The 25,733-nt window shown below is 41.2% G+C and overlaps 2 protein-coding genes across 6 annotated transcripts in view; one reads left to right on the forward strand and one right to left on the reverse strand.

Annotated features, from left to right (window-relative positions):
* The window catches only part of LOC126389193 (cytochrome c oxidase subunit 4 isoform 1, mitochondrial), a 516,851-nt gene that overhangs the window by 397,626 nt on the left and 93,492 nt on the right, over nucleotides 1-25,733 (reverse strand). The window contains exon 1 of one of the 3 annotated variants that reach the window (XM_050042791.1): nucleotides 13,207-13,212. The exons of 1 other annotated variant lie outside the window; for it this stretch is intronic. The gene's annotated coding sequence lies outside the window, so the exon portion shown is untranslated. Of the gene's footprint in view, nucleotides 1-2,326; nucleotides 2,333-13,206; nucleotides 13,213-25,733 lie in introns of those variants that run through there. One more of the 3 variants, XM_050042767.1, reaches the window with a different exon arrangement.
* nfat5b (nuclear factor of activated T cells 5b) overlaps nucleotides 1-25,733 on the forward strand; it is a 45,234-nt gene that overhangs the window by 14,716 nt on the left and 4,785 nt on the right. Inside the window, exons 1-12 of one of the 3 annotated variants that reach the window (XM_050042555.1) lie at nucleotides 9,183-9,298; nucleotides 12,203-12,265; nucleotides 12,818-13,397; nucleotides 16,126-16,312; nucleotides 16,507-16,697; nucleotides 17,027-17,199; nucleotides 19,469-19,603; nucleotides 19,710-19,762; nucleotides 21,386-21,518; nucleotides 21,942-22,016; nucleotides 22,209-22,306; nucleotides 22,840-24,649. In XM_050042555.1, the coding sequence (XP_049898512.1) occupies nucleotides 12,823-13,397; nucleotides 16,126-16,312; nucleotides 16,507-16,697; nucleotides 17,027-17,199; nucleotides 19,469-19,603; nucleotides 19,710-19,762; nucleotides 21,386-21,518; nucleotides 21,942-22,016; nucleotides 22,209-22,306; nucleotides 22,840-24,649 (3,430 nt within the window). In that variant the 5' untranslated portion in view covers nucleotides 9,183-9,298; nucleotides 12,203-12,265; nucleotides 12,818-12,822. Of the gene's footprint in view, nucleotides 1-9,172; nucleotides 9,299-12,202; nucleotides 12,266-12,817; nucleotides 13,398-16,125; nucleotides 16,313-16,506; nucleotides 16,698-17,026; nucleotides 17,200-19,468; nucleotides 19,604-19,709; nucleotides 19,763-21,385; nucleotides 21,519-21,941; nucleotides 22,017-22,208; nucleotides 22,307-22,839; nucleotides 24,650-25,733 lie in introns of those variants that run through there. The other 2 variants (XM_050042538.1, XM_050042547.1) reach the window with 2 other exon arrangements.

Raw genomic sequence — 25,733 nt, forward strand, 5'->3', positions numbered from 1 at the left:
GTCTCCTCTGATTCAGAGGAAAACAGTCATTTGAGGAACTTCCCAACACCAGTTATGCCTGATTTCAGTGGAATTGTTTTCTAGAAGTTAAGCATGTTCCGGTATCTGTGTTTAAACATGGCATACTTTAGTGAGTGCGCATGTGTGTGAGCTTGTGTGTGTGTGTGTGTGTGTGTGTGTGTGTGTGTTGTCTTCTGTAAATAGTTTGAATTCCTCTGCTTTTTGAAGTCACGCTTTTATGTCAAGCTCAGTGTCTGTTTCATCCTCTGGAGTCCACTGGTAAACACAGAGCCAAATGCAGATGTGTCGTGTACAGTGTCACTCTCATCTACAATATGACTCTATTTTTCCCAGAATAACACACAATAATCCCATTGTACTGGTGTAAGGATGTTAAGTATGACTAACGACCCACTGTGTTGTCAAACCCGACCTGTAGCTGGGTGGTTTGACCCTCACAGGAGCCTCAGTGGGCTGTTTTGTAAAGTCAGGATAGTGGTGGGTGTTTGTTGAAAGCAAGTCGTGTAAACTGATGCCTGGAGGTTGTCCCTGGTCACTTCAGGATTAGCTGGACTGAAAACGCCACATGCCACAAACTCTGAGCCTGGTGTGACACTAATGACTGATTGAAGCCTGGCTGACCTTTAGTTTTTCAAATTACTGTGTAGAAGCAATATAACGGGGAAGCTGCCAGAGCTCAAAGATTATAGGGATTGCTGGAATTAAAAGCCAAAATAGAAAATGTTTTCTTTTTATTTGGGATTGACCTAATTAAAAGCTGCAGCCACAAGTTCTTCACCAGCGGCTACATTATGAGCACTTATTTTTAAGGGTGGCCGATGTAAAATTTCCATCACCAAACTTGAACTCCTCAGTTGTATCTGGCCTGCAATTTATTTTTTCAAATACAGCCATTCTACGCTTTGGTGTTTCTTTACCCTGGATTGTAGGCTGTCATGTAGCTTGGACCAGGTCCAATGTAAATTTGCAGATAGACCTTTCCACAAGGAATATGAATTGATATTGTGAGCAGTGTTTGATCTGTGTGCTTTGACTTTCTTTTGCTCAACGCGATCCAGTGGATTCACATTTATTCATCGTTCTTTTAAGATTATCACCAGCCTAAGCAGCATTTACTGTTTGGACATTTAGATCAACACAAGGTGTATAAGGTTTGAAAGACACCCAGGGTTGAATTATTCTGAATCTGGCATCTTATGTATTTTTGAACCTGGACCCTAATTTCCCATGTTTTTGTGTCCAAGTAACAAATAGGAACAAAAAATTTTGGAATCGGTCCAGTATTAAGAGAGACTGCTGCAGCCAGCAGTGGCGAAACAGGCTGCAGTGTAATCCCTACAGGTAATTGTGCACCATCAATTTACGTTGACTAAAAGTGCTTGTTTTAGCCACTGACAGGGTCAGATTGTTGTTAGAAGTGTCTGACAACATTTCTGACAAAGACCCTACAGAGAATTCAAATGTTTTTCGTTACCTTTCGCTGATTTGGTCTGTTTGTTAGTGTGCGTAACTAAGTCTCAATCAAGGAGAAGTTTTGTTCTGAAACTTCTGGCGGCTTTTTCATATTGTCAAAATCAGCTATATATTCAGCCATGGCGTTAAAAATCTCTTAGATAACACTAAGCTATGCGTCATGGCATTCCTCTCTCCAACTCTCACTAACATCCGTTGTTTTGCAATGAGTCACGTCTAGCAAAATCTCAGAACTACACTTGTCCGTGGGCGGGACTTGTCACAATAGTAAACAGACCATGGAAATGTAAGGAAAAATATTTAATTTCTCCGTAGGGTCCTTTTGCTAATGTTGTCAGACACTTTGTTATAACAGTCTGAGCATTTCAGTGGCAAAAACAAGCACTCTTAATGGACGTTAATTGACGGTGCACAATTGCCTGTATTGATTACACTGCTGCTTGTTTTGCCGGGCTGCTGTCTCTCTCAATATTGGACCGATTTCAAAAATTGTTGTCTCCATTAGTCACTTAGACAATTAAATAATTATTATAATAATACTTGTGATCATTGTAATCCTGGCTAAAAACGCTGTTACGGTGCTGTTAAACGATCAAAAATGTGCAGTTGTAAAATGCTACTGTGACAAAGTCTATTATTAAACAGGCACAGGAGCATCACACATGCACAGTAACTGTGATTTCACACGTCCTGTCTGCTGTTGTAATTATTGTTCGTTACTTCATCGGGAGAGAAATGGCGTCATGATCCTTCCGGGACGCAATAAGCAGTTAAATGCAATGACACCTCCAGTTATAATGGCTGCTGGTGTACTGCAGGCTGTACAGTAACCACTGTCTCTTTCAACATATTTGACTCATCTCTTCAGATGTAATTATTTTGTCATTTAGTAGTGACGGGCTCTGCAGACCATGTAAAAGCTCTGTGACCTGGGCTGTACTTGTGGCTGATGTTATGTTATGAGACAACAAAGTGTGTATTAATTTGGTGGTTCTAAACAAGGGAATCCCAGGAATCCTTGAGGGAGTTCCAGGAGGTCCCCAGAAAAATGGGAATAGTTTGTTTTCACTATTAAATTCACTATAGAAGTGAGACCAATGTGAGTAAGAGTCATGACTGTTGTGGTCATGGGTTTCACTTCCTCCATTGTTATCTCCTCAGCTGTAGTTCACAACTAGAGAATTCCAGTCATACATATTCATATCTTAAAACCAAAATATTTTCAAATGGAGGTCCCTGAAGTGATCTCTTATTAAAGTGGGTGTGGGACCTAATGATTGATTGAGGTCCTTGACACAAAAAGGTTGGAAACATGCAGCATGTGCTAATTGGAGCTGTTTATTACTTCAGTTATGAGTCCATCAGCCTTCGTTATCTGTATTGACCCACAGTAAAATGATATAAAACCCTTCATGTTCACCTCAGATAATCTCAGCAAAGTATGACTCATAACTCGTGACCATGATGATGAAATTTTACAGCAGATATTTATCACTTTGCCAGCTAACATGCTGAATGATAAAGGTCCACAGCTCATGTCTAAAGAATGCAACTGCAAACTTTTCATGATGAAATGCATGAATTGCTGCGTCAAATATCAAGAATTCATGTGACATATTATTAACAAATGATAGAGGTATGCGTTGGTTAACAAACTATTACTTAATGACAGCTGTTTTAATAAAATCGGGAAGCATTAGCTGACATCTGATCACATTACCTGCAGCTGGCTTCTGTTAATCTGTTTATCACTGCTGTTGCAAGGTGTTTTGGCTCTCTCGCATGTGGCCTTTCTTATCTGCTGCCTGTCATTAAAGAAATAGTTCCTGACTGCAGAAGTACCGCCCACCCGATGTTTACGCTTCACCGCATGTACGCTCACCCCGCCTCTGCATCCATTCATGGTTATCATGGTGTCACTCCACTTTTACACTACGCACATTTCTTTGACAAGTTCATCCAGTTTCTAAAGTAAATCTCAGTTGCTGGTTTATTAAGTATATGTAGCAGTAACTCCTGCAACAAACCTGAACTGTTGATTCAACTTTATGGTCATTTATCAGGCTGTAGTTTGTGTTGGCTGTTGTTTCACTGAGACACACCGCTAATATTTAGTCTACCTGCAGTGACGCTGTAAATGCCAACAAATTAACCTTAGTATTTATACTTAAATATATTTAATTGGCTAGCATCTTGATTTTGATGATGATTTATGGTGTTATGGAATATGCAAACACAAAAACCTTTTGAGAAAGAAAGTCATGAGTAATACAGATATGATGTCAGCTCAAGTTTGTTTGTGTCACTTAATGCGGCATTTAAGACCAGGAAAACATAAATGTTAGTTACATCACAATATAGAAGTGCAGCTGACAATCACAATTACAGTGATCAACCAGTTATATGGATCAAAAAGCTTCGTACAGAATCATTCCTGAGCAAATGCTGTTTAAATACTTCACTTGAAGTAATCAAGTAGTTTGCTAATTTCAATGTCAAATTGATTGTAATAATCGTCTGTGTATAGTGATCAATTTGATCTGAACAGACATGATCACTGATCAGATATTTCCACTGTATTTCACATTCTAAGCAATATCTAATAAAATTTGAGATTTTTAGGAAATGATAATGATTTACGAGCCAATATTGATTTTGAACATAAAAGCATAAACAAACGTCTATGATAAGGATATCTTAAATCTGATCATTTAGGAATAAATAACCAGAGCAGGGCATTTTGCAAGCTAAAAATAAACTTGAAAACTCCATGAAAGTACCAATAGCAGAACCTGTGTGTGAAATGTATCCTCTGTGGGCATTAATGTCGTAAAAACTTAATTCCTGTTCCATGAAGAAATAATCTCTTCATGCCTTAAAATGGCTTAGACTCAACTCTACACCTTCGGCAGATAACAATGCACAGATCTACTAATATGCAAATTATCCGCCCCTCAGGCATTCACCTGCAGCTTGACTCTACCTGCTCACCATCACTCTGCTCATCAAACAACAAACCTCTGCTTGTAAACAGAGCCTTCAGCTTGACTGTGGTATCAAACAGCTAATAATGTGTTGCTAATGTTAGACAAACCTTGCTCCTGATTGCCAGTTCTGACAAGTTTAGGTGAAAGTGACGTTTATGAAATACTGATTGGTAGCTACACCTGGCTTCTCTGATGCCCCTTGTTTCATCATAGTGTTGTAGGATCTTTTTCTTAGGTTAATAATGTAATAAACCCTGTAAATCTGAATCTGTGTTGCAGAGACTGTCATTGGTACACTGCAGTTCAAAGGCAAAAATGCTCAGTCATGGCACTGACTGCTTATTTGCCACATGATATGTCTTATAGCATATAAAAGAAACATGTTAACAAGGTCAAAAACTTGTTTTTAATGTATTGCAATTAGAAAAAATAGTTTAGTGACTTGATTATTTATTAGTATTAAACAGGAGTTGTGATGTATCACACACTGATGGCTGCATTTAAGAAAAGTCATGCATTAGCTATGCATTAATCAAGCATGACACTGGTGATACTCATAATATAAAGAGTGATATTAGAAGTGTTAGTGTTGTAGTAATAGGTGGTGTCAAATAAGATTCGTAGTGACATGTTACAGAGATGATGATTCAGATTTTTACCACAATGGTTTAATGTTGTATTATCATGTATTATCCTGCACTGTTAGTGCCCAGTTCTTCCCCCGAGTTTGGATAACCCTTGTTTCATTTTCTGATTTTCTCCACATTATCTCACGAGAGACGCAAATGCTCTAAAGACTTGTCCCCTGATCTGAGTTGCTATGGAGTCCCTGGCAGCCTTCATGTAGGCTTGGCTGTAAACATTTCAGGGTTGTTGTACATGGTTTGCTGCAGGTGCCAGCCCCTTCACTGTTTTTTTCTTCTCTCTTTGCTGCTTGGAATAATCTCCAGATGTCCTGAGCTCAATCTTATCTTCGCTCTTGTCACTTTTTGTTCAGCTGTATTCCGCCAAAGTTCAGTGAATCCACCTTGTGAATCTCTGTAGCCTGAATTTTTCAACACATAAGTAGGTTATTCTGTTGCTTCATTTCTGCTTGACAGGATTCCACATGACAATACCACTAACCTGTTGAGCAAGTTGAAGTACAGAGAAGGGTCTGGGTGGGAGCACAGTAAACAAGACGGGGAGCGGGAGAGAGGTACGTTGAGTGGATGAGGGGGACAGAAGGGGAGTTAAATCAGTCACTCAGCCAAAAAAACCAGTGCCACGCCCCAGGTGCCAGGGCTAGTAAGAGCAAGCAGCAGGAATGTGAGGGAAATGAATGGGAGTGTAAGTCCTGCCATTCACATGGTGAGTGCTTTCTTTTTTCACCTTTAGCCAGCACTACTTACCATATAAACATATCACCAGGGATGATGGGGGTATAAAGAGCACAAATATTTGACTGTTGGCTCCAAAAATATCAATCTTTACGCAGGATTTCTGACTTCAAACTTTGGTTTTAAGAGTGTGTGGTTTGTTATTTATTCTTCCGTGCCTGAAAACTAAATGTATGAAACAGTTAATGAGGGTAGCCACTTCTCAGTTGAGCTGATATTCATCAGAATGTATTAATAGCATGAGAAGACCTGATCAAAACTAACCACGTGGAGCATGGTGTCTGTCAGTGTGAATACTTTTGGTTCAGGCTTTAATCTGTTATTATGATGATCACAGACGGACACAAAATGAAAGGTTTTCCTCAGTGGTCAGTGGTCTGCACAGCATGACTGCAGTCTTTAGTTAAAATCAAAACATCACGTGGTGTGTGAGCGAGTTAGTGCAGTTTTATTTCCCAGCTAACGAGGCTGAACCTTTTTGAGTTTCTAAACCTTCTCCTGTGTGAAAGGGACAGTGTTTTGTCACGTGTAAATAAAGAATTGCGCTCTGTCTGCTTACGAGGAAACAAATATGCCGCAAAATACTCTTTAAGAACGTCAAGGGACTGTGGAAACACTTTGAACAGGCCAGCCAGTGATTCGAGACCACTGCTCTGAGAGAAGAGTACATATTTTCTGTCTGTGCGGTTGGCAATCTGTTTACTGGAAGTGCTTCTCACTCAGAGCACATGTTGCTGCATGTGCAGTCAGCCAGTGAGCCCCAAGAAGACTGTAGAGTTAAAGTGTAAATGCAGGGGCAGAGAAAGTGTTTTTGTGGAGGTGGTGGGGGGGCGTTTGTGTGCATGTGCATGCATGTGATTTTGTTTGGAGAACTTAGCAAATAACCAGCAAAACCACACTAGAATCCTGTGTGTATGTGTGGTTCAGTGTGAGTTATATGAGTTTGCAAAGTCCAGATTTAAGCTCCCTTTCTGGGAACCAGCATTCCCTGCTCTTCTAAAGCGAGCTGTAAGAGACTGGAGGGGCTTTGGGAATGAAGAGGCATGGGCTGGTTTCAGTATGTCCCAGGTTTGTCTATTGTACACAGCGAGTGGTAACAATGGGAGGGTTAAGTATCTGATATACACACCGAACCCTGGGACTCAGCTGCAAGTAATTAAAGCTGGCAGTTGGCAGAGAAGAGAGTCAGGCGACTGTAATGGCCGCTCTAAGTTCATACCATAATATTTGGATGATGAATCAGGCTGCTAGTAAAAGTGTTGTCATGCTGTTGACCCAAGGCTTTCTCCCCTCCCCATGTCCTGTCGGCCCCGAGGGAGGCACAGAGAGGAGAGAAAAAGGCTTTGTACGACCCTGCAGCCTGTTTGCAATGAGATGTGATGTTTATTCGGTACGCCACGGCTTTCGCTTTTACCTCCAAAGTCTCGTTATTTTGTGCTTTTTTTCCGTTTGGTTCTCCTCAATGTGTACTGAGAGCCCAGAGTTACCATTTTAGTTTCAATAAAGTGGACACTCTTGTGAGAGGACATTCATAAATCAATAAAGAGAAGATGTATTTTGGATTTTAGCTTTCCACCTCCACCTTGTCAAAGGTTTCTTAGGATTAACAAAAACTTTTTGATTAATCAGTTGATACTTTGGTTTTTAAAGGTGAGAAAATATCAGTACTTGATACCTTTAAGGTTTTGACCAAAATAACCCACTACCAAATGGTATCGAAATTTCTCCATTCAAACAATAACTGTACCTGATCCTCTTGCACCCAGATCTAGAAAATAAAAACTGTGTGTATGGTTTTGCTCACAGCCAATCACAGCAAGCATTCTTCAGTTAGTGCAATGTGTGATTGGCCACTACAGCAGCAGTTACAGCCTATACAGTCTGTGGTGTGGTGACATCAAGCACCATGTATTTGTCGATGCTTGCAATAAGCATGCCGAGATGCCACAAAAACGCCTGTTGCATTTTACGCAACCAAGTGCTTTCATTCACATGATGGATATTGAATGAAATAAAAAAAAAAAACAGGTAACAAATTAAGTACTCTATTGGTATCGGTATCACTTTTAAGGGCACTGGTGTTGGTATTGGTATCATACGTTTTTATACGACAACCAGCCCAAATCACCAGTCCTAAAATATGTCACCAGATGTCTTGTTTTGTCCGACCATCAGGCCAAAACCCAAATGTACTGTATGTAGAATTATTAGCTCCTGAAGTGATGTCACTTGAGTCAGTTGGGTATGAAATATGCAAGTTTGATTATGAAACAAACCTGGGGATGTGGACTTAGAAGCAAGTGAAGTTACCCAGACATTTATTTATTTGTGGTGGCTCGCCACGATTTAAAAATCTGCTGCCATGTTTTAATTTTCTATTTTTTGGAGCTGGACTGTTTGTTAGGTGCACTGTTGGATTGTATATACTGTTTGGTTATTCATTGCTCCACACTCTCGCAGCACAGAGCGTGGCCACAGACAGAGCAGCAGAACAGCATGTGCAGCAAAAGTGAAACTTAACCTTTCATTGTGCTGGGTATAAAAGTTTGCTTTCACTCACAAACAGCTGTTTCTCTTATTCATCGATCTGATCAGCTCTAATTGGATCCACTGATCAATTATCTGCCTTGCGACTCAAAACTCCACAAACTCCGCAAACTGCTGCTCGTACAGCAGACGGTTGTTGTATAAACTAGTAATGATGAAATTAAAATTGTCATCATAAACAAGGCCACTTATTTACTCCCACACACTGTCAGCTTCACAGTCTATCAACAAACTAACACCATTATTATTATTATTATTATTATTCAAACTGTTGTCACCATCTTGGTGTGTGGCATGATGATTCTTGCATATGCATAGCCGGTGGCAGAGTTTGGCATTTGACAGGTGTTTGGCATCGTAACTGATGCTGGAATAACTCTGCATTGTTACTATAGACATAGCACTGTCTTGTATTGTGGTTACTCCTTGTCATTTATCAGGTTTGTTGCCAACCAGGTCTCAGGTATGCTCTTACAAATTGTGTAAGAGTTGTGATGTGAAATTGCTGTACAGTAATGGGTGGAAACACTGCGATTACAACATCAACATGAAATCAGATTAAACAGAGAAATGGTATTTCTGAGAAAGGCATGACTCAGTGCAGCAGGGAATCATGTCATTTTCATGTTTCATGCCTACAACAAGTGGGTCATTAAGCTGACACGTGGGAATCCTGATTACCACTCATCAAAACCACCTGTCAAGTTCCTGGAAGTATGTCACCTTGTCATCGTTTTTATTTGTTCCTCCTTCCTCTGTCAACAGAATCAGCGTATGACCTTCTTCCCAGAGTGCTACAATTGCCTCACTCCTTGCAGCAGAGCCCAAAAATCATGAGTCAAAAGAGTGGCGGAGAGGCAGGGCCTCCCCCTTCAGCTACTCTAGCATCAGGTAGGATCCTTCTCCTCTAATCTCTAATTCTCCTCTGCGAGCTGGACTGTCATGCCCCAATCCAAAAAACACAACACAGTCTGGAAACCAGCCTACTGCTCTGTGATACTCATGTCAGTCCAAAAAAAACAAACAAAAACTTCTTATAAAGTTAACTCAGCTGAACCTCTATCTGTAACTGCTTGTGAAATATTTGGTCAAGGGGATTGTTGCTGTGAATACAAGTGATCTCCTCTATGTTGTGGTCTCTTGCAGCATCAAAGTGTTGAAATGTGGGTCATGCATCGCAGGTTTAGATAGTGTGTAGACCCATCTGCCCTTTTCTTTTGTGATTCAGACAGATGAATGGTTTAAACCATACATGGATCACACTAATAATTAGGGATGGAGATTGTCAATATTTTAATGACATCAATGCCATTATCCTTTCTGCTTATTGGTCCGATTCTTTTTTGATTCCATGACTGATTCCTGGTCAGTTTTCTGTATGGTTTTTCAGCATCAATCAAACTATATTATTATTATTCATTATCTAAAATAGATTAAATGAGAATATTATATGCGATATTTGATAAGGGATATTCTACTCCGGTGGGAAGAAGTGGCACTCGAGCGTACAGAGTCAAACACTTGGCACTCCTGGTATTTAAATTGATGTTGCCTAAAAAGATGTTTCAGCATATTGCTGGTGTTTCCGCCCTTACATGATATGATTGTTGTAGAGCTTCACTGTTTACATCATTGTTTGTGAAACAAAACCACGCTTTGGAGAGGTTCTTCTTCTCCACTGTGACACCTTCTTGTTGCAAGATTCCTGCAGTGTAGACGCATCAGTTTGACGTCATTGTTTCGCAATGCGGTTCTCGATTCCCATCCCTATGTATGATTTCATATTATTTCAGTGGGTTACTACTCAGCACAAAAAAACTTGGATAATATTTGGTTGTTTTGACAGTTTTTTTCCCTTGTTTTGAGAATTGGGAAGCTTTGAGTGGCTGTAATCACCTTGTTGACCGTTTTTACTTCCAAGGTGGAGCTATTGTTCACAGAAGAAAATCCAGAAATCCAGAAATGAGACACATTATTTACAATTATATTTGTGGCCAGTTTTTGTCGTTGATAAGCTTGTTTAGATGGACCACAGAGGTTTTGTTGCATGTGTCATGACCGGACGGTATTTCATTTAAACAGATCTTCTACCAGTCATTGGAAAAAGTTACACATTTCACTAAAATGTGCAGTTTAATTTAATCAGTTGTTTTGCTGACATTAAACAATTCACAAGAGCAAAACAAGATGAGTGTACAGTGCACACACAACAGAGGGCATACAGGTTTGCACCATATTTAAAGAATCATCTCTGGTTAAGAGAAATCTGAGCTCATGCCTCTGTCAGGAAAATGTCAAGAGACACTGAAGCTGCTGCGTCACATTTCTTTGCTTTTCCATTGACCCTTCACATTTTCATTGTGCATTGTCTTGATACATAGTGGTGTCCAAATACAAAACTATCTGCCGAGAAGTGAGGGCTTGGCCGCTTTCCCAATTGGCAAATAATAAAAGAAAAAAGCATGAACTGTTAAGGGCAGTGGAACGACAGTAAAGTGGATGTGGTCTGCCATTAAAAAGCACAAGAAGAGGTAGAGAGATGAAGAAGCTCCACACCTGTGGGCGTACAGACATGCATACTGGAGTCGACTAAGCGATTAGTCGATCGACAAGAAAACGATCGCCAGCTATCTTGAGAACTAGACTGAAAAAACAAGACATTTCAAGACATAATCTTGGACTTTGAGAATTGGGATGGATATTTTTCACTACTTTCTGACATTTTACAGACCAAACGATTAATCAGTTGAGAAAATAATTGTCAGATTCATCGATAATGAAAATAATCCTTAGTTGCAGTCCTAATGCATAGATGTTTTCCTTTCTCTTGCTGGGATCTGATGATGCAAAACACAAAAGCATTGAATTTAGGCCAAACTAATTAACAGTGAACAGATAATGTTATAAAACATGGCATTTATATGGATTTTTATCCCAAACACTCTAAATCAAATTAAATAAATTAGATTTAGAGTGTGCCTCACTGTAGCTGTTTTGCTCTGCTCCTCATTGAAGCACCAAGACATTACAGTGAGTTATAGTAAATACATGGACGTCAGTGCTCCATTACAGCCACTTGCAGCGCTCTGACCTGCTGCAAAATGTGTCAATAAGTGGAGGAAGCTGAGGTTTATTTTACTTAACATGAAACTATGAGTTCAATTGAAATGTCAATAACGTCATTATTTCTTTTTTTTCTAAGATGTTTTTTTATAACCAGACTTGACCTCATTTTTTTGAGTGACCTCATTTTTAATTGCAGTGTTTAGCAGTGTTCTTGTTCACTGTTTTTGCTGTTTTCAAACATAGTGCAGAGGGTATAATAGAGAGTAAACACTCATAACCCACCTTTCAACATCTGTATTGGACATTCACCAGTATTTGATCATATATTTGGGTTGCTATTGTATGTTTTTGGTTTGTTATCATATATGTCTTTGTGTTTTTGATATTTGCTCAAAATTGACAATACCTCCGTATATTTTATGTGCCTTTTTTCTTTCCGACTGTCTGTTTCACAAACTAATGAGTCACCAAACAATCCAGAATGTCAACAGCAGTCTAACTCCTTTTTACCACCTGCAGCTTAACCAGTCCTTCTCCCCACTCTTCATCTAGTTCATTGTAACTATTTGAATGCTTTTGAAATTACAGAGGATGTCAGCATGCTGGAGCAACATTTTTTTGACAAACAAATTACCCTGTGTTAATGAAAAAAAAAAAAAAAAAAAAATCTGAATTTTTTTTACTGTTCAGCTCTTATTGCTCATTCGCTGTCTCATTTTTATATTCCAGGAAGTTCCCTCTGAAGCAGGGAGTGTCTGCATATAAAATGGTCTGCAGTTCTCTGCTTCATAGGTCAGAAGCTTGTTTATTTTGTTTCTGTGGCTACGTTCAGTCCCAACGAAATGAACTTTTGTAGCAAAAAAAAAAAAAAAATTGAAAGTGAAAGCTCCAATAATTGGCATGCATCATATTGTACATAATACTGTTTTGAACTTCCCTCTCCATTTCATCATTTTGGCTAATTTTTAAGTTGAACATGAACAAAACGCTAAACGATAAATTCATCCAAGTTGCAAGTAAGTCTGTTCACACGCATTTTTAGTCCTATCATATTTTTTCAAATAAGGGGGACTGCTGACTTTTCTTTAGCCCCTTTTTAGCCACACCATTACTGCGCTTCACATACTGTACATTTACAAATCCCCAGATATCATCAGCACCACAGAAACACGCACTTAAGATCCCATGAAAAGGGGGAAATTTTGATTGGATGAATAAAAAAAGTGCTAAACCAAAGCAAAACCAAAAAAAAACTATTATGAACAAATTTTGCTTCCATAATGGGACTGCTAGCCAACATTGGTTTAGAAGCCTTTATTTACTGTCTAATTATTTGCACTGTAGATGCCATGTCCTCCTCTATGACCATGGAAGGCCCCCGCAGTGCTTTTTCCACCTCTTCCAGCTCCACCATGCATTCCAGTGCTTCAGCCAATGACCAGAACGCAGTTCACAGCGCCAATGTCGACCCAGAGGACACCAGGAGCAGCAGAACGGTTCCAGAGGTTGTCGGAGCAGAAGGTGGGAATGGTAACAGCAGGGGCAGCAGTGAGCTGGGAGGAGGAAGAGAGATGACCCCATCGAAGCGCCGCACCGTACTGAACATCTCTCCACCGCCACAAGACCTGTTTGATGACAGCCTGATGTCCTGCCAGGATGAAACATCCCGGGACTCAGAGCAGAGTAACAGCATCTGGATGGAGGACTCTCTCTCCAACTTCAGTATCATGAGCACTGTCTCTTACAATGACAACACAGAGGTGCCACGAAAGTCACGCAAACGTACCCCTCGGCAGAGGCCTGGACCGAAGTCTGTGCGTGCAGGGGAAGCCAGCATGGACGTGTTCGATGCAGACAGTGCCAAAGGTCCACACTTTGTACTGTCACAGCTCGGCCCTGACAGCAAGACTGGATCAAAAGGAAGGTTTGTGTAACACACAGATCCAATGACACAACACTCAAAATAATCTCACAAAGTTACCATTGATATAGAATAAGCAAATTATGGATGCTGTTTCCAGATGAATTAAGCAACAACACCATGCCTCTTCAGCCAAGGTGCAGAATGAACAGAGGAGTTCAAGAAAGGCATGCTGGGAAAGCTAGGATAATAAAATACCTTACCTGTAAATACAAAATCAATTCAAAACCTTTAACTACAGGTGTGATTCAACTATACATTTTAAATTTAGTCATTTTGTTTTTGCTTAAAATAAGTGTGTATTTTGTTGAAGGTGAATCTTGGGTATGACTATAACTTAACAGCTGAAATGTGCTGCATCTAAAAACTGTGCTCATTGAAAAACCGCTGCTGGAAGAAAGGATTGTCTGAGTTGCTCTGTATAATACAGACGCATCCTTAGTCTGGCTTTTAAGTCTGTTAAAAACACCTTGTAATGGATGGCCTTCATTATACTGAACCGTTTTTAATTTGGCCTTGTTTCTCTTTGCTGTAGTGATCTCACATGAGACTGGGTTAAGCCAATCACTGATCCAGCCTCTCTGATGATCTTATTAATCCTGTTTGTATCATCTGCAGTGATGCTGCCCCCCAGCAAGATAAGATAAGATAACATAACATAAGATAGAATAAGATAAGATAAGATAAGATAACATAAGATAATTGTTTATGAGTCCCACAGCAGGTGAATTTGCATCGTTGCAGCAGCAAAGGGGGTCATGCAAAACAAGAAGCATCAGTAAAAAACACACTGATATTGCACAAGTGATGATTGACAATTGCCAGTTTTGGTATGTGTGGACTACTAGGTTTATGGTTGGTTGTAAAATTCTTCCAAAAAAACAACAATCGAATAGTCGATTGACAGAAAATGAATCGCTAACTATTTTCATCATAGATTAATCCAAGAAAATAATCAGCAGATTAGTCAATACTCATTAATCATTAGTTGCAGTGCTAAGATATTTCCTCATTTGGTGTTTTGATGACGGTGGTAGAGAGCGTTGGCCAACACATTGCTCAGAAATCTCCCATTTGTGTTCACCTAGAATCAGATCTGGTGCAAAAGCTTTTCATATTGTACATATATTTTTTCATTCTCATCTAAGAGTTCTCCATTTGTCAGGCCTTGTGCCCTGTAGGGAAATATCTGCATTTGTTATTTTTCCCAACTCTTTTCCTCATGTTCTTCCTGTAATCTGTCACCCATCAGTGACCACAGAAAACAGTGACTACATTTCATGTAGGAAGTTGTTAATTGAGTAGCTTATTCAGTTATTATTCACTTAATATTCTCCCAGTGGTAGTTGCACAGTTAAACTCTTAAGTGGATACTTTATTACGTGTTACTATTGTCTTAAAGCACCTTGTGGATAATCTCATACAGCACTCATCCTGACTGTCAGAATAATATTATCAGGAAATCACACACTGCACAACAGATGGAAATCTTCAACAAACTACTCTGGCTCTAAATTTCCCACCACGCTTTGAGTGAAGAAGAGCGGTTAGATCAGAGGGGAGGGAGGGGCAGGATACTGAACTACAAACAATGGTCAGCCACAGTGAATCACAGAGCCTCTCTCAAAGACCTAGGATAAGCAGAGCAGATTAAATAAACAGATAACTCTGAATGCTTTAAGAGCTGGGCATAGAATATGCTCAGTTGATGAAGGGCCTGTTAACTCTGCATTGCTCAAAGCATCATGGGGGGGCAGAGAGCGGGGGTGTCTGAACAAATAGGGACAAGGTCATAATCCGTTAAAGCAAGTTCCAGACATTCTTTGCTTCTATCCACCACAATATCAGAAGATGCCAGCTAGGTTCAACATATCCTCATACAACAGTTTGTATAATATCTTGTGAAAATGCACATCCAATTCCAAATATAATATCCAACGAATTAGCACCCCACGAATAGTGTCGTCATGTTATGTACCTAACAAAGTTTCATACTTAATGCAAAGCTACGAAGGTTAGGTTAGGGCAAGAACAGCTATGTAGGTTAGGATTAGGAGAGTTAAGTTATGTAGGTTAGGTGTAGGAAAAAAAACACGGTGATGATGTATCTTAGAATAACTTGAAGTTGGAGCTAGGGTTTCACATGGGACATGAATACTAGTTCAATGGTGTTCATTATGTCTTTAGTTTATGACAATGACTTTAGTGTTCTTTTATCTCAGACATGTTAGGATATTACATACCTTGACATGTTTCGGCGGAAACTTAGCCTTCCTCAGAAGTGTCACTTGGTGGTGGTTGTGACGCGTCTTTATCAGCTGATCTGTCAATCAGCCGATAGCCTCCCTAATATCGGCTGATGTAATATCCTAACATGTCTGAGATAAAAGAACACTAAAGTCATGGACACGGATACTGGTCTTGTGGGGGAAAGTCCTGTGTCTGTTTGACCCATCCACTACCCCAACCTGCCTTCTTAATGCAAAGAAGGCAAAGTTTCACTCAGTACTACTTCCTTCTTAATTCCTGTTGGTGCATTGGTCACATGATGGCAGCCTTCCTGATTACATGTACTATGTACAAACTGTAGTGCATTACTTTCCATAGGCATACATACAAACTATGCATGAGAACAGCCTGCTAGGTCGCACCAACTAAAATAAAAAGGCTGTAAAATGTCAGAATTTGCAGTAATGTGCTGGTGTCTCTGTCAAACCACTCTTTGTTGCAGTTCTGATGATGCTCAGACAACTCACCACAAAGGAGGAACGCTTTCGATGCAGTACCCACAGAAGAGTGAGGGGAAGGAGTTGAAGATCCTCGTCCAGCCAGAGACTCAGCACCGAGCACGCTATCTGACTGAAGGCAGCAGAGGGTCAGTGAAGGACCGCACACAACAGAGCTTCCCAACTGTGAAGGTGACTGCTGAACCCCTGACACAACCTCTATGATGAACTCTGTAGTTAATGTTTTGACTTTTCGGCCATGATGTCCTTTGTTAATAAAGTTAATGATTGGGTTTTTGCCAGAGGCTTTGAAATATGTGTGTGCTTCTGTATAGAACATGTTTTGTAATGAATGTATTGTTTGTCTTTTGTTTTTACTTATACAGCTGGAGGGAGTGAATGAGCCAGTGGTTTTGCAGGTGTTTGTGGGCAACGACACCGGGCGTGTTAAGCCTCATGGTTTTTATCAAGCTTGCAGGGTGACTGGCCGCAACACCACAGCCTGCAAAGAGGTGGACATCGATGGCACGACTGTCATCGAGGTGTCTCTCGATCCGAGCACCAGCATGACACTAGCGTATGTACTTTTCTTGAGATTGACAATGGGTTGTTGTAGTGAGAAATATCACGCCAATAAAGACTTTTACATGTTAAACCACAAACAGAGAAAGTGTTGCTTTTATGTGCCAAACCAAAGCAATTGCTTAATAAAGTGATTGCATGATGGGAACGTGTGAGTGTGAGATGTGAGGTAGATAAATAATTCATTGATCCCCTTAGGCCATCAGTTATTGTAATGACATGCTGAGGTATTTAGTGTTGTTAAGATTTGCAGTGTTTAGCAAACACTGTAGAGTTTGTTGTTTAAACTGCAAGTTTCCAGGCTGACATCGTCTCTCTGTGCAGGGTGGACTGTGTCGGGATCTTGAAGCTCCGTAATGCTGATGTCGAAGCTCGCATTGGTGTGGCCGGGTCGAAGAAGAAGAGCACACGTGCTAGGCTGGTGTTTCGGGTCAACATCCCACGTCCAGATGGATCAGTGCTCACACTACAGACCCCCTCTTCTCCAATCCTATGTAGTAGGTGTCTGTGGAAATGCTGTTAGAAATACAGATATTCTGGTGTGTCATTTCACTATTTCAAACCAGTTTCACTGGAATTAAAAGAAGCAAAACAGACAGCTGACCTGTAATTTACACAGCTAATAATTACCATCATAAATTGAGCTACCTTCTCTTTAACAGGAGAGGTCCTGTTTCTGAAGTTTAATCTAGCCCGAGGTCAAGAGACTGTTGTCTCTTTATGCTCACATTTGGAGACATAAAGATCCCTTCAGATTCAAGTGTTATTTGATAATGCATACAGTATAAGGGTGTGGTTGGTTTCATAAACAGGAAAGACGCTTAGGGCTAAAAGAAAGTTTCTGTGTAAGTGGGTTTGGGAGAACTGCTTTGAGAGAGACAGGGGAGAAAGAGAAGGAAAGGACTAAACAATAGAGGTGTGTGGACTTCAATTGTTTACACAGAGCCAGCATGCAATCCAGGGAAATATCTTCCCACAACACCCCCCCCCACCACCAAAAAAAAGTAATCCCCCTAGGCATGTGTGCGTGCGTGCGTGCATGTGTTTGTGTGTGTGTGTGTGTGTGCGTGTGCGTGTGCGTGTGCGTGCGTGTGTGTGTTTGTGTGGCAGAGCAGTGAAAAAGTCTTGTGAAATGTGTTACATTGTGGTTTTGAGCTTAAGGGTGATCAAAGTTCTTATTGCCACTTTGGATGCCTCTAAGAAATAGCTGGTATTTGAGTTGTATGAAAACATTACATCTTTGTTCAATGTATATGCAGGTTTTTAAAAGTCTTAAAGGAGCTGTATGTAAGAAATCTAAAGCATATAGTCATAAAATCCTCCTAATATGTCAGAGAGACTAAGGAATAATGTTCATATAACATACTGATCTCACCGACAACAATAGTACAGCCAGAATATTTGCATTTAAAAAAAAAATTTACGGTCCGCAAATCATGTTTATGTTTTGAATTTGTGTTTTGGCCTGTAATCATGTTTATGTTTTGAATTTGTGTTTTGGCCTGTTGTGCCACCCACCGCCGTCTACGCAGTCAGTAGAGTCTCAGCATCAGTTACAGTTACGACTGAGCTACAGCAGCACGGCAAGCAGCATTAGCAGTGTCCCGGTACATAGCATTAACAGTCTCCTCAGCTGTATCCCGGCAGCAGCGTTAGCAGCAGAGAAGCCAGACTTGCTCGAACGGTCCGCTGGAAAACCGAAGATCAAGGACGCGGCGACGCGCCTTTAAAGGTCCATTGTGTAGGATTAAGTGGCATCTAGCGGTGAGGTTGCAGAACTGAAACTGTATGTACAAAACTGTGGGCCTTTTCCATTGTTACTTTTGGCTGCGCTGACTAAAGCATGCCGATTTGCGTGTCCATTATGAATTCAGACACACCGTGCCACGCTGAGCTGCGCCAGAGATGAAACTTCTCCAGAGTAGGTCCAAAAGCCGGGCTGCCCACCCTTAAGGAGGTAGCAGTGACGTCTCGCTGACCACAGTCAACCCCCGACGACCCCCAGTCTTCCCCCCAAACAAGCGTGTGCGATGTGAGACTCTGCTCACCTCTGTCTGCAGAGACCAGAGAGAACAGCGTTTTTAAAAGTCTCCTTGTGTTCAGCTCTCAGTACTACTGTAGCTTCTAACTGAATCTCTGTGGTTTGGAGTTTAGTTTCTCTCCTGCATCCTGTTTTTACTTTACATATCTGCTTTATTTTACTGTTTCATGTTCGCTATCCACCGTATTAGAAGTTGTGTGAAGCTGCTGCTCAAAAACTCAACATTTCCTTACTTTGCTGCTTCACAATAAAAGTTTTTACATAACAAAATAACGGGGGACTTTTATTGTGAAGAATGTATAGGAAATTAAATAAAGGCAAGTCTAATAATACAGCAGGGAGGAAGAGAAAAAACAGCAACAGTGAGATGTTGATGAAGAACTGCAGACAACAGGCTGTTACTACATCTCTACAAACAGCTTTCCTCCAACATGTAAACTTCTTTTACCTGCTCTTTTACCTGTGGATTGTAGCTACAGTGGATTGTGCTGCAGGATGCTGTTTAATCCTTTTTTGTTGAGTTTAAGTCAGATTTTACAAATACATTTCCAGCACAAACCCTCTGGCATTAAATCAGTTACTTTAAGGCATTATAAACATCATAAAATTAGGGTGAAAATACATATAACCAACATGCTTCTTTTGTTTGTTATAAAACCTGGGAATTTGGGGTGAAAATCAGCAAAAGTGACTCTTAAAACTGTTTTTATCTGCTCTGTTTACAGCTCAGCCCGCAGGAGTGCCTGAAATCCTGAAAAAGTCACTTCACACTTGTTCAGTGGCCGGCGGAGAAGAGGTCTTTATCATTGGCAAGAACTTTCTTAAAGACACCAAAGTCATATTTCAGGAAAATGTTTCTGGTAAGAAATGATGATCTTTAGAATCTGATTGTCCGCAGACATTGTGGTTTCATGCATTTCAACTCTTCTCCAGTAAACATGCTGCTGCATCTTTTGTCTCTTCCAGATGAGAAATCGTGGAAGGCAGAGGCTGAAATCGACATGGAGCTGTTTCACCAGGTAAAATGTGATTGCTCTCGTGTTCTTTTTGCACCGAATGATTAATGCCAATTACTAATCAGCTGAGTAGATAGAAGCAGCCGTTTCAGATTTGTTTGGGGCTTTAGATGTAATCATCTTAAACGGCTGCTGGTTCAAAGGTTTGAGTAGTCTCATTGTGTTCTGACCTAATTACACCCGGTCTCAGAGGCTATACTGAGTGTGTCTCAACAGTCCAGTTTAAACCTTTGCCCTTGTAAACAAAATCTGCAGCTAATAGAAGAGGCTCTTGTGTTGAACTCACTGGATGTCATTTTGTTTTTTGTCAAAGGTACGCTGTAGCACAGTTTTATTTGCATTCATTGTGTCCGACTGAAACGTGTGGTGTGTATCTACAAGGCCTGAATGCATTTCCTTACTAAAAAAAACATTACTTTTCTGAAACCACCACTGTTTAAGTTGGTTAGTGATCATCTTTTCTGCTCTTCTATGAGGCAGTGCTGTATTTTTCAAAGCTTTACTGCCACCAGCTGTTGAAAGGTGGAATTAAAACTTGATTAATCTGAGGGAGGAAGCTGTTGCCTCTGCCATTTGGTAGATATGGCCACACAGGGTTGGGCCAGTCACTGAGTAATAATGTCCCAGAGATATGAAATGTAGGAACTACATTATTAGCATAAATGATGAACATTTTAAAGCTAGAGTGCAGGACATTTACATATAAATGAACATCCATTATATCCAAGCCCTTGACAAACAAGTTCACCCTGGCATCTGACGGTGAGGACTGGAGCTTCCAACCAGCCAGACTTCATCTGTGCGCAAAGTGTAAACTCCCAGTAATGATTCCTTCAGGGTTCATTGTTCAGGAGGATTTTATAAGGAGCCAAATTATCTGCAGAGGCCTCTCCAAAACAAACAGACCAAGTGATTTTAAACTGGTAACAACCCTGAATAAAGCAGTTTCATGTTAAAAATCAGTGTTTTTCTGACGCTGTTTCGCTCATCCCAAAGGGACTGATAACTATGGTGGCCGACGCAAAAATGCAAATGACCCTTTCTAGAGCCAGTTTCAGGTTTGTCCATTCTGGGCTACTGTAGATACATGGCGGCGGGAACATGATGGAGGAGGACCTGCTCCTTATGTAGATATAAATGGCTCATTCTAAGGTAACAAAAACAGAACAACTCCTATTTTCAGCTGATTATACACTAAAGAAAATATACTTATTCAATTTCTGCCAGTAGTTCCTGCTAAATCCTACACACAGGATTTAAGATGCAAATTTAATCCTGTAAATTTATAAGACAAATATTTATAACTGAAAGCAGCTGCATCACAGTGTGAATCCAGTCTGCTAATTTTTTTTCTACCTCCAGTCCAGTGCACATTACTACCTCCTGCAGTCATAGAAATGTGCCCAGTGCTCATGATGTGCCAGCAGGGCACAGAATACCAACAAAGTGCTTACCAAATATTGCTCCTCAATGTCATTCGTGTTCAAAAACTCTACAGTGTACCTTTAATGCTGCATATTTATTCACTGTGTTCTAGTCAACTCACCCTTTGACTCCGATTAAATTAGACCTACTGCAGTTCTCACTCTGTTGGCTGACTTTTGTCTTGAACGATCACCCCTCTAGAATCACTTGATAGTGAAAGTTCCTCCGTACCAGAACCAAGCCATCACCTCTCCAGTGTGTGTGGGAATCTACGTGGTGACGAATGCTGGGCGATCCCATGATATTCAGCCTTTTACCTACACTCCAGAGACAGGTTTGTTTACTAAATCAAAGTTTATTTCATCTGCCTCTTTTTACAATCAACTGATGGGGAGACAAACTTGTTAGTTAGCATGCAAAATTCTGATGACTAGGATTTTTACAAAGTAGTTTTAAGATGTCTGGCACCACAACTCTTCACTTAGTCTCATGGCTTGAAAACACCACCACCTACAGTTTAGTATCACAATAGCACAATACACAGCCCATTTCTAAACACAGGAATCAACATCCTGGACTTTATCATCATCATTCATCAGCACTTTTTGTAATTGTAATGACTTTAGTACAAAATTTGAGAAGATGTGAGCATCAAAGTAACTTAACTCTTTTTGTGCTTTATGTTTAGATTAATTTTCTTTTCTTTTAATTGTGTCAGCTCATAAAGATAAAAATCTGTTGATGTTTGCCCTTGCAGTGAAAAATGATGTTCCTGTGAAGAAAGAGGCACCTTCTCCAGTGAAGACGTGTTCATTTGAGGAACAAATTAAAGGTTAGTTTCCCTTTCACTACTCTACATAACCAGGACAGTAGCTTCCCATTTAAAAGCTGCTTAGTCACTAATATACTGTACACAGAGTCAAGTGCATTCTTTATTGCACTTTCTAGCTTCCAGTGGACTGCCACAAACAAAATTAAACGTTAAGACTAAACGTATTCCTTGGTTTTGCTCCTACATTTCTAGATGGTGCCTTGATGCCTTCGATGCTGCCTTTAGTGAAGCGAGAAGACGTCACTCCGATGGAGGTCACTAGCAACCTTCAATCCTCTGGTGTTTTTAAGGTGATATATTGATCTGTAATTCCATTAAATGCCTCATTTATAACTTGTACACAGTAGCTGTTGTTACATGAACCATATTTCTTCTATCGAATTGAAATAATTTTGATTAAAGATTTCAACTAGACTGTTTACATGGACACAAAATAAATTGATCATTGGAATTCATTGGAATATATTTATTCCAACCAGGGAGAAACAATCACATTAACAATACATGTCTTTTAGGCATTAATATTTAAAGGTTTGATCCTCCCCTCTGAACCTAACTGAAAAATCCCTCTGATTAGGGCAGTCTCTTCTGATTGGGGTGGTTACATGAAGCATTCTTATTCTGATTGGGCTATTATTCTGATTATTAGTGGAACATCAGCGTCCATGTAAACACATCCAGTGAAAACTATTTAGATTGGATTGAAATAATTTGATGTTTCAAATCACATAAATGTTCAGTTAATAAAAGCACCACAATTCAACTGACCACAAAATCTATAAGCAAACTAAAGCACAGTTTTTCTCTTTTGTGTTTTCGTCAGACTGGTGACCTATGTCCAGCCCAGCAGAACCCAGACATGACTGCAGGCCATCTAAATAAAAACAGACCATTCTCAAACAACCTCTCTCAGCCTGCAGGCGACCCTGACAAAGGCCAGGCTGCTGTTTTTCCCAACGCAGAGCCCTTAAGCACTATCCAGAAGCAGGACATTGCAGCCACCAACTCCTTCTCTGTGCCTGCTGACTCTCTGCTCCAGCAGGGATCACAGCAGTTCCTCCTGGAACCCAGAGAGGGCCTCGGGCAGGAGAGGCCCGGCAGCGGCTCTGGAGCTGTGGGGAGGCTGTGTGGGGAACCTGCGCCTCAACAGCAGCAACTGCCACTGTTTCCCCCAGATGAAGTAGCCCAGCTGGAGGAGGCAGTGAGGCAACTTAAAGCCAAAGGGTTCTGCAACTTACCGCTTCAGTCGGACAACTCAATGGCCAAACAGCAGCAGCAGCACATCCAGCACCAACAGCAGATCCAAAAACAGCAAATTCAGCAGCAGCAGCAGCAGCAGCAGCAGCAGCAAATCCAGCAACAACAGCTTCAACAGCAGCAACAGCAGCACGTTTTGGAAAATTTACAGCAGCAGCTGTTTCAGTCACAGATTCAGATGCAGTGTGGCATGTTTCAGGACGCCCCTCAGGCCAAGAGCGCAGAGCAGCAGGGCTCATCACAAGGAGTGGTGCCAAACCAGGGGACTCTTTTCCAACAGGCCCAACAGCAGCAGCAACAGCAACAGCAGCAACAAGCAGCTCTCTTTCAACAGGCGAGTGATCTGCTCTCTATTCAGACCAACTTCCTCCAGCAGACACCCTCACACCCTTCACCACCCATGTTTCACAATCCCAGTCCTTTGGCTGAACCACAAGATCCACAGGGAGGGTTGTTTCAGAAAGCCTCTCAGGAGGTCCAGGCCGCTCTCTTCCAAAACTCCATGACAGTACTACAGTCTCCAGACCAGCGGCCGTCAACCCCTGGACTTTTCCTCCCTCAGACATCCCTGCCCTCTCAGCTCACAACCAGTAGTGCTCAACAACAGCAGCAACAACAACAACAGCAGCAGCAGCAGCTGGCCTTCCTCAGCGCTCTACAAACACCTGCCCCTGAACCGCAATCAGTATTTCAGGCTCAGACCCAGCTCTCCCCCATCCAGCAGAGAAACCCCATGGAGCAGCAGCAGCCCACCCAGCCCCAGCCCCACGCACAGCCTGCCCAGCAGGCATCCCTGTTTCAGAACATCTCCCCTAACACAATCTCACCAGGCCAGCAGCAGCAACAGCAGGCTGGCCTACTGTTCTGCAACAACCCCCTGTCCACTCCTGATCAGGCCTCCAGCCTTATGTTTAGCAGCCAGGGCCAGATGCCACCGCTGACAAGCAGCAGTCTAGTTTCCCAAGAGCCCCAAAATCCCTCTCTGCTCTTTTCCCAAGCCAGCATGGTGACAGTAAACCAGCAGGATCGCTCTGAGCCCATGGCCTTAGGGAACCCCACCGATCCACGACAGCAAGTCATGTTTCAGGAGCAGCAGCCGATGCAGCTGGGAGGCAGCTCAAACAACCGGCAGGAGCAGCCTGTGGGCCTCTACATGCCTCAGTCTAACATGGCCTCTCTGCAGGGCGGGCTGGCCGCTCAGGAGCTCGCACAGTCAGCCATGTTTGCCTCGCAGAACGGTGTGGCAAACCTCCAGACAACCACCTCCTCGCCTGTTCAGCAGCCAGGGACTTTGTTTCAGACCGCTGTCAGTGGGAGCATCAGTCAGCCCAGCCAGCCTCAACAACCTGGCCTCTTCCTTTTTGGGATTCAGAACGGTAAGAAGCTGATTACACAGGTGCACACCCTTAAACCTGTTGAGGTGGTGTTACTGAATGGCAGCACATGCAGATGGCAAATATTATGCGAACCATTTACAGAATTGACTTGGCTTCTGTTAACTCCCTCAGCAAACAGACACAGTCTTTCCATAACACGTTCCTAGCACCACGTCAAGGATAGTAGAGATGTCAAATGGGAGAGCAAATGGGTTACCAACTGAGTAACATGTTTTTGTTTTTTTTTTAAAGATATTTTTTGGGGCTTTTTAGCCTTTAAGTGATAGGACAGACAAGCGTGAAAGGGGGAGAGAGAGAGGGAGTGACATGCAGCAAAGGGCCACAGGCTGGACTCGAACCCGGGCCGCTGCGGCAACAGCCTTGTACATGGGGCGCCTGCTCTACCACTAAGCCACCGACGCCCCACTGAGTAACATGTTTAACCTGAAAAAGAAGAAATCCAAAACAACATTGATTGCCAAAACTCATTTACGTTTTTATTTATTTACACAATAGAATTCTCATCACAAGGTTCAGTCACATCGTGTGGCCTTCACCTGTACATAGAGTGCCTCATGTCATGGAGATAATATTTAGATTGATTTTATTTAGTGCCTTTTATTTAAAAGTTTACTAATGTAATTAACTGTTAACATTTTCCCCTCTTTTTTGTCCAATTAAATATATTATTACTAAACTGAGAAATAACCATTTCAAAGGCTATCTAGGTCTGGACAAGAATTCACTGTAATATTATTAGAAAAATACAAAATGATGTGTACATTACGATGAATTTATGAACAGTTATTGTTGTGCATACATAAACACATACTGTGTGTTGCAAAAATTCTAATTATGTGATCATAAATTCAGCCTTTGTCCTCAAGTTCACCTACAGTAGCTTCTGCTAATTCTCCTTTCTTTTCAATTCAGTGCGCTTGAAATAATGCGTACATATGAAAAGCACAAAGAAAAGTGCAACATAGAACTTGCAACTTACACTTTAAGGCCCAATACTAATACACCTTTTGCCCCTTTAACTTAGTCTTTATCTCTCCATTTTGGGCGCTCAGTTCTGGTGGTA

The sequence above is a fragment of the Epinephelus moara genome, chromosome 1, assembly GCF_006386435.1.
Source record: "Epinephelus moara isolate mb chromosome 1, YSFRI_EMoa_1.0, whole genome shotgun sequence".
Taxonomy (NCBI): Eukaryota; Metazoa; Chordata; class Actinopteri; order Perciformes; family Serranidae; genus Epinephelus; species Epinephelus moara.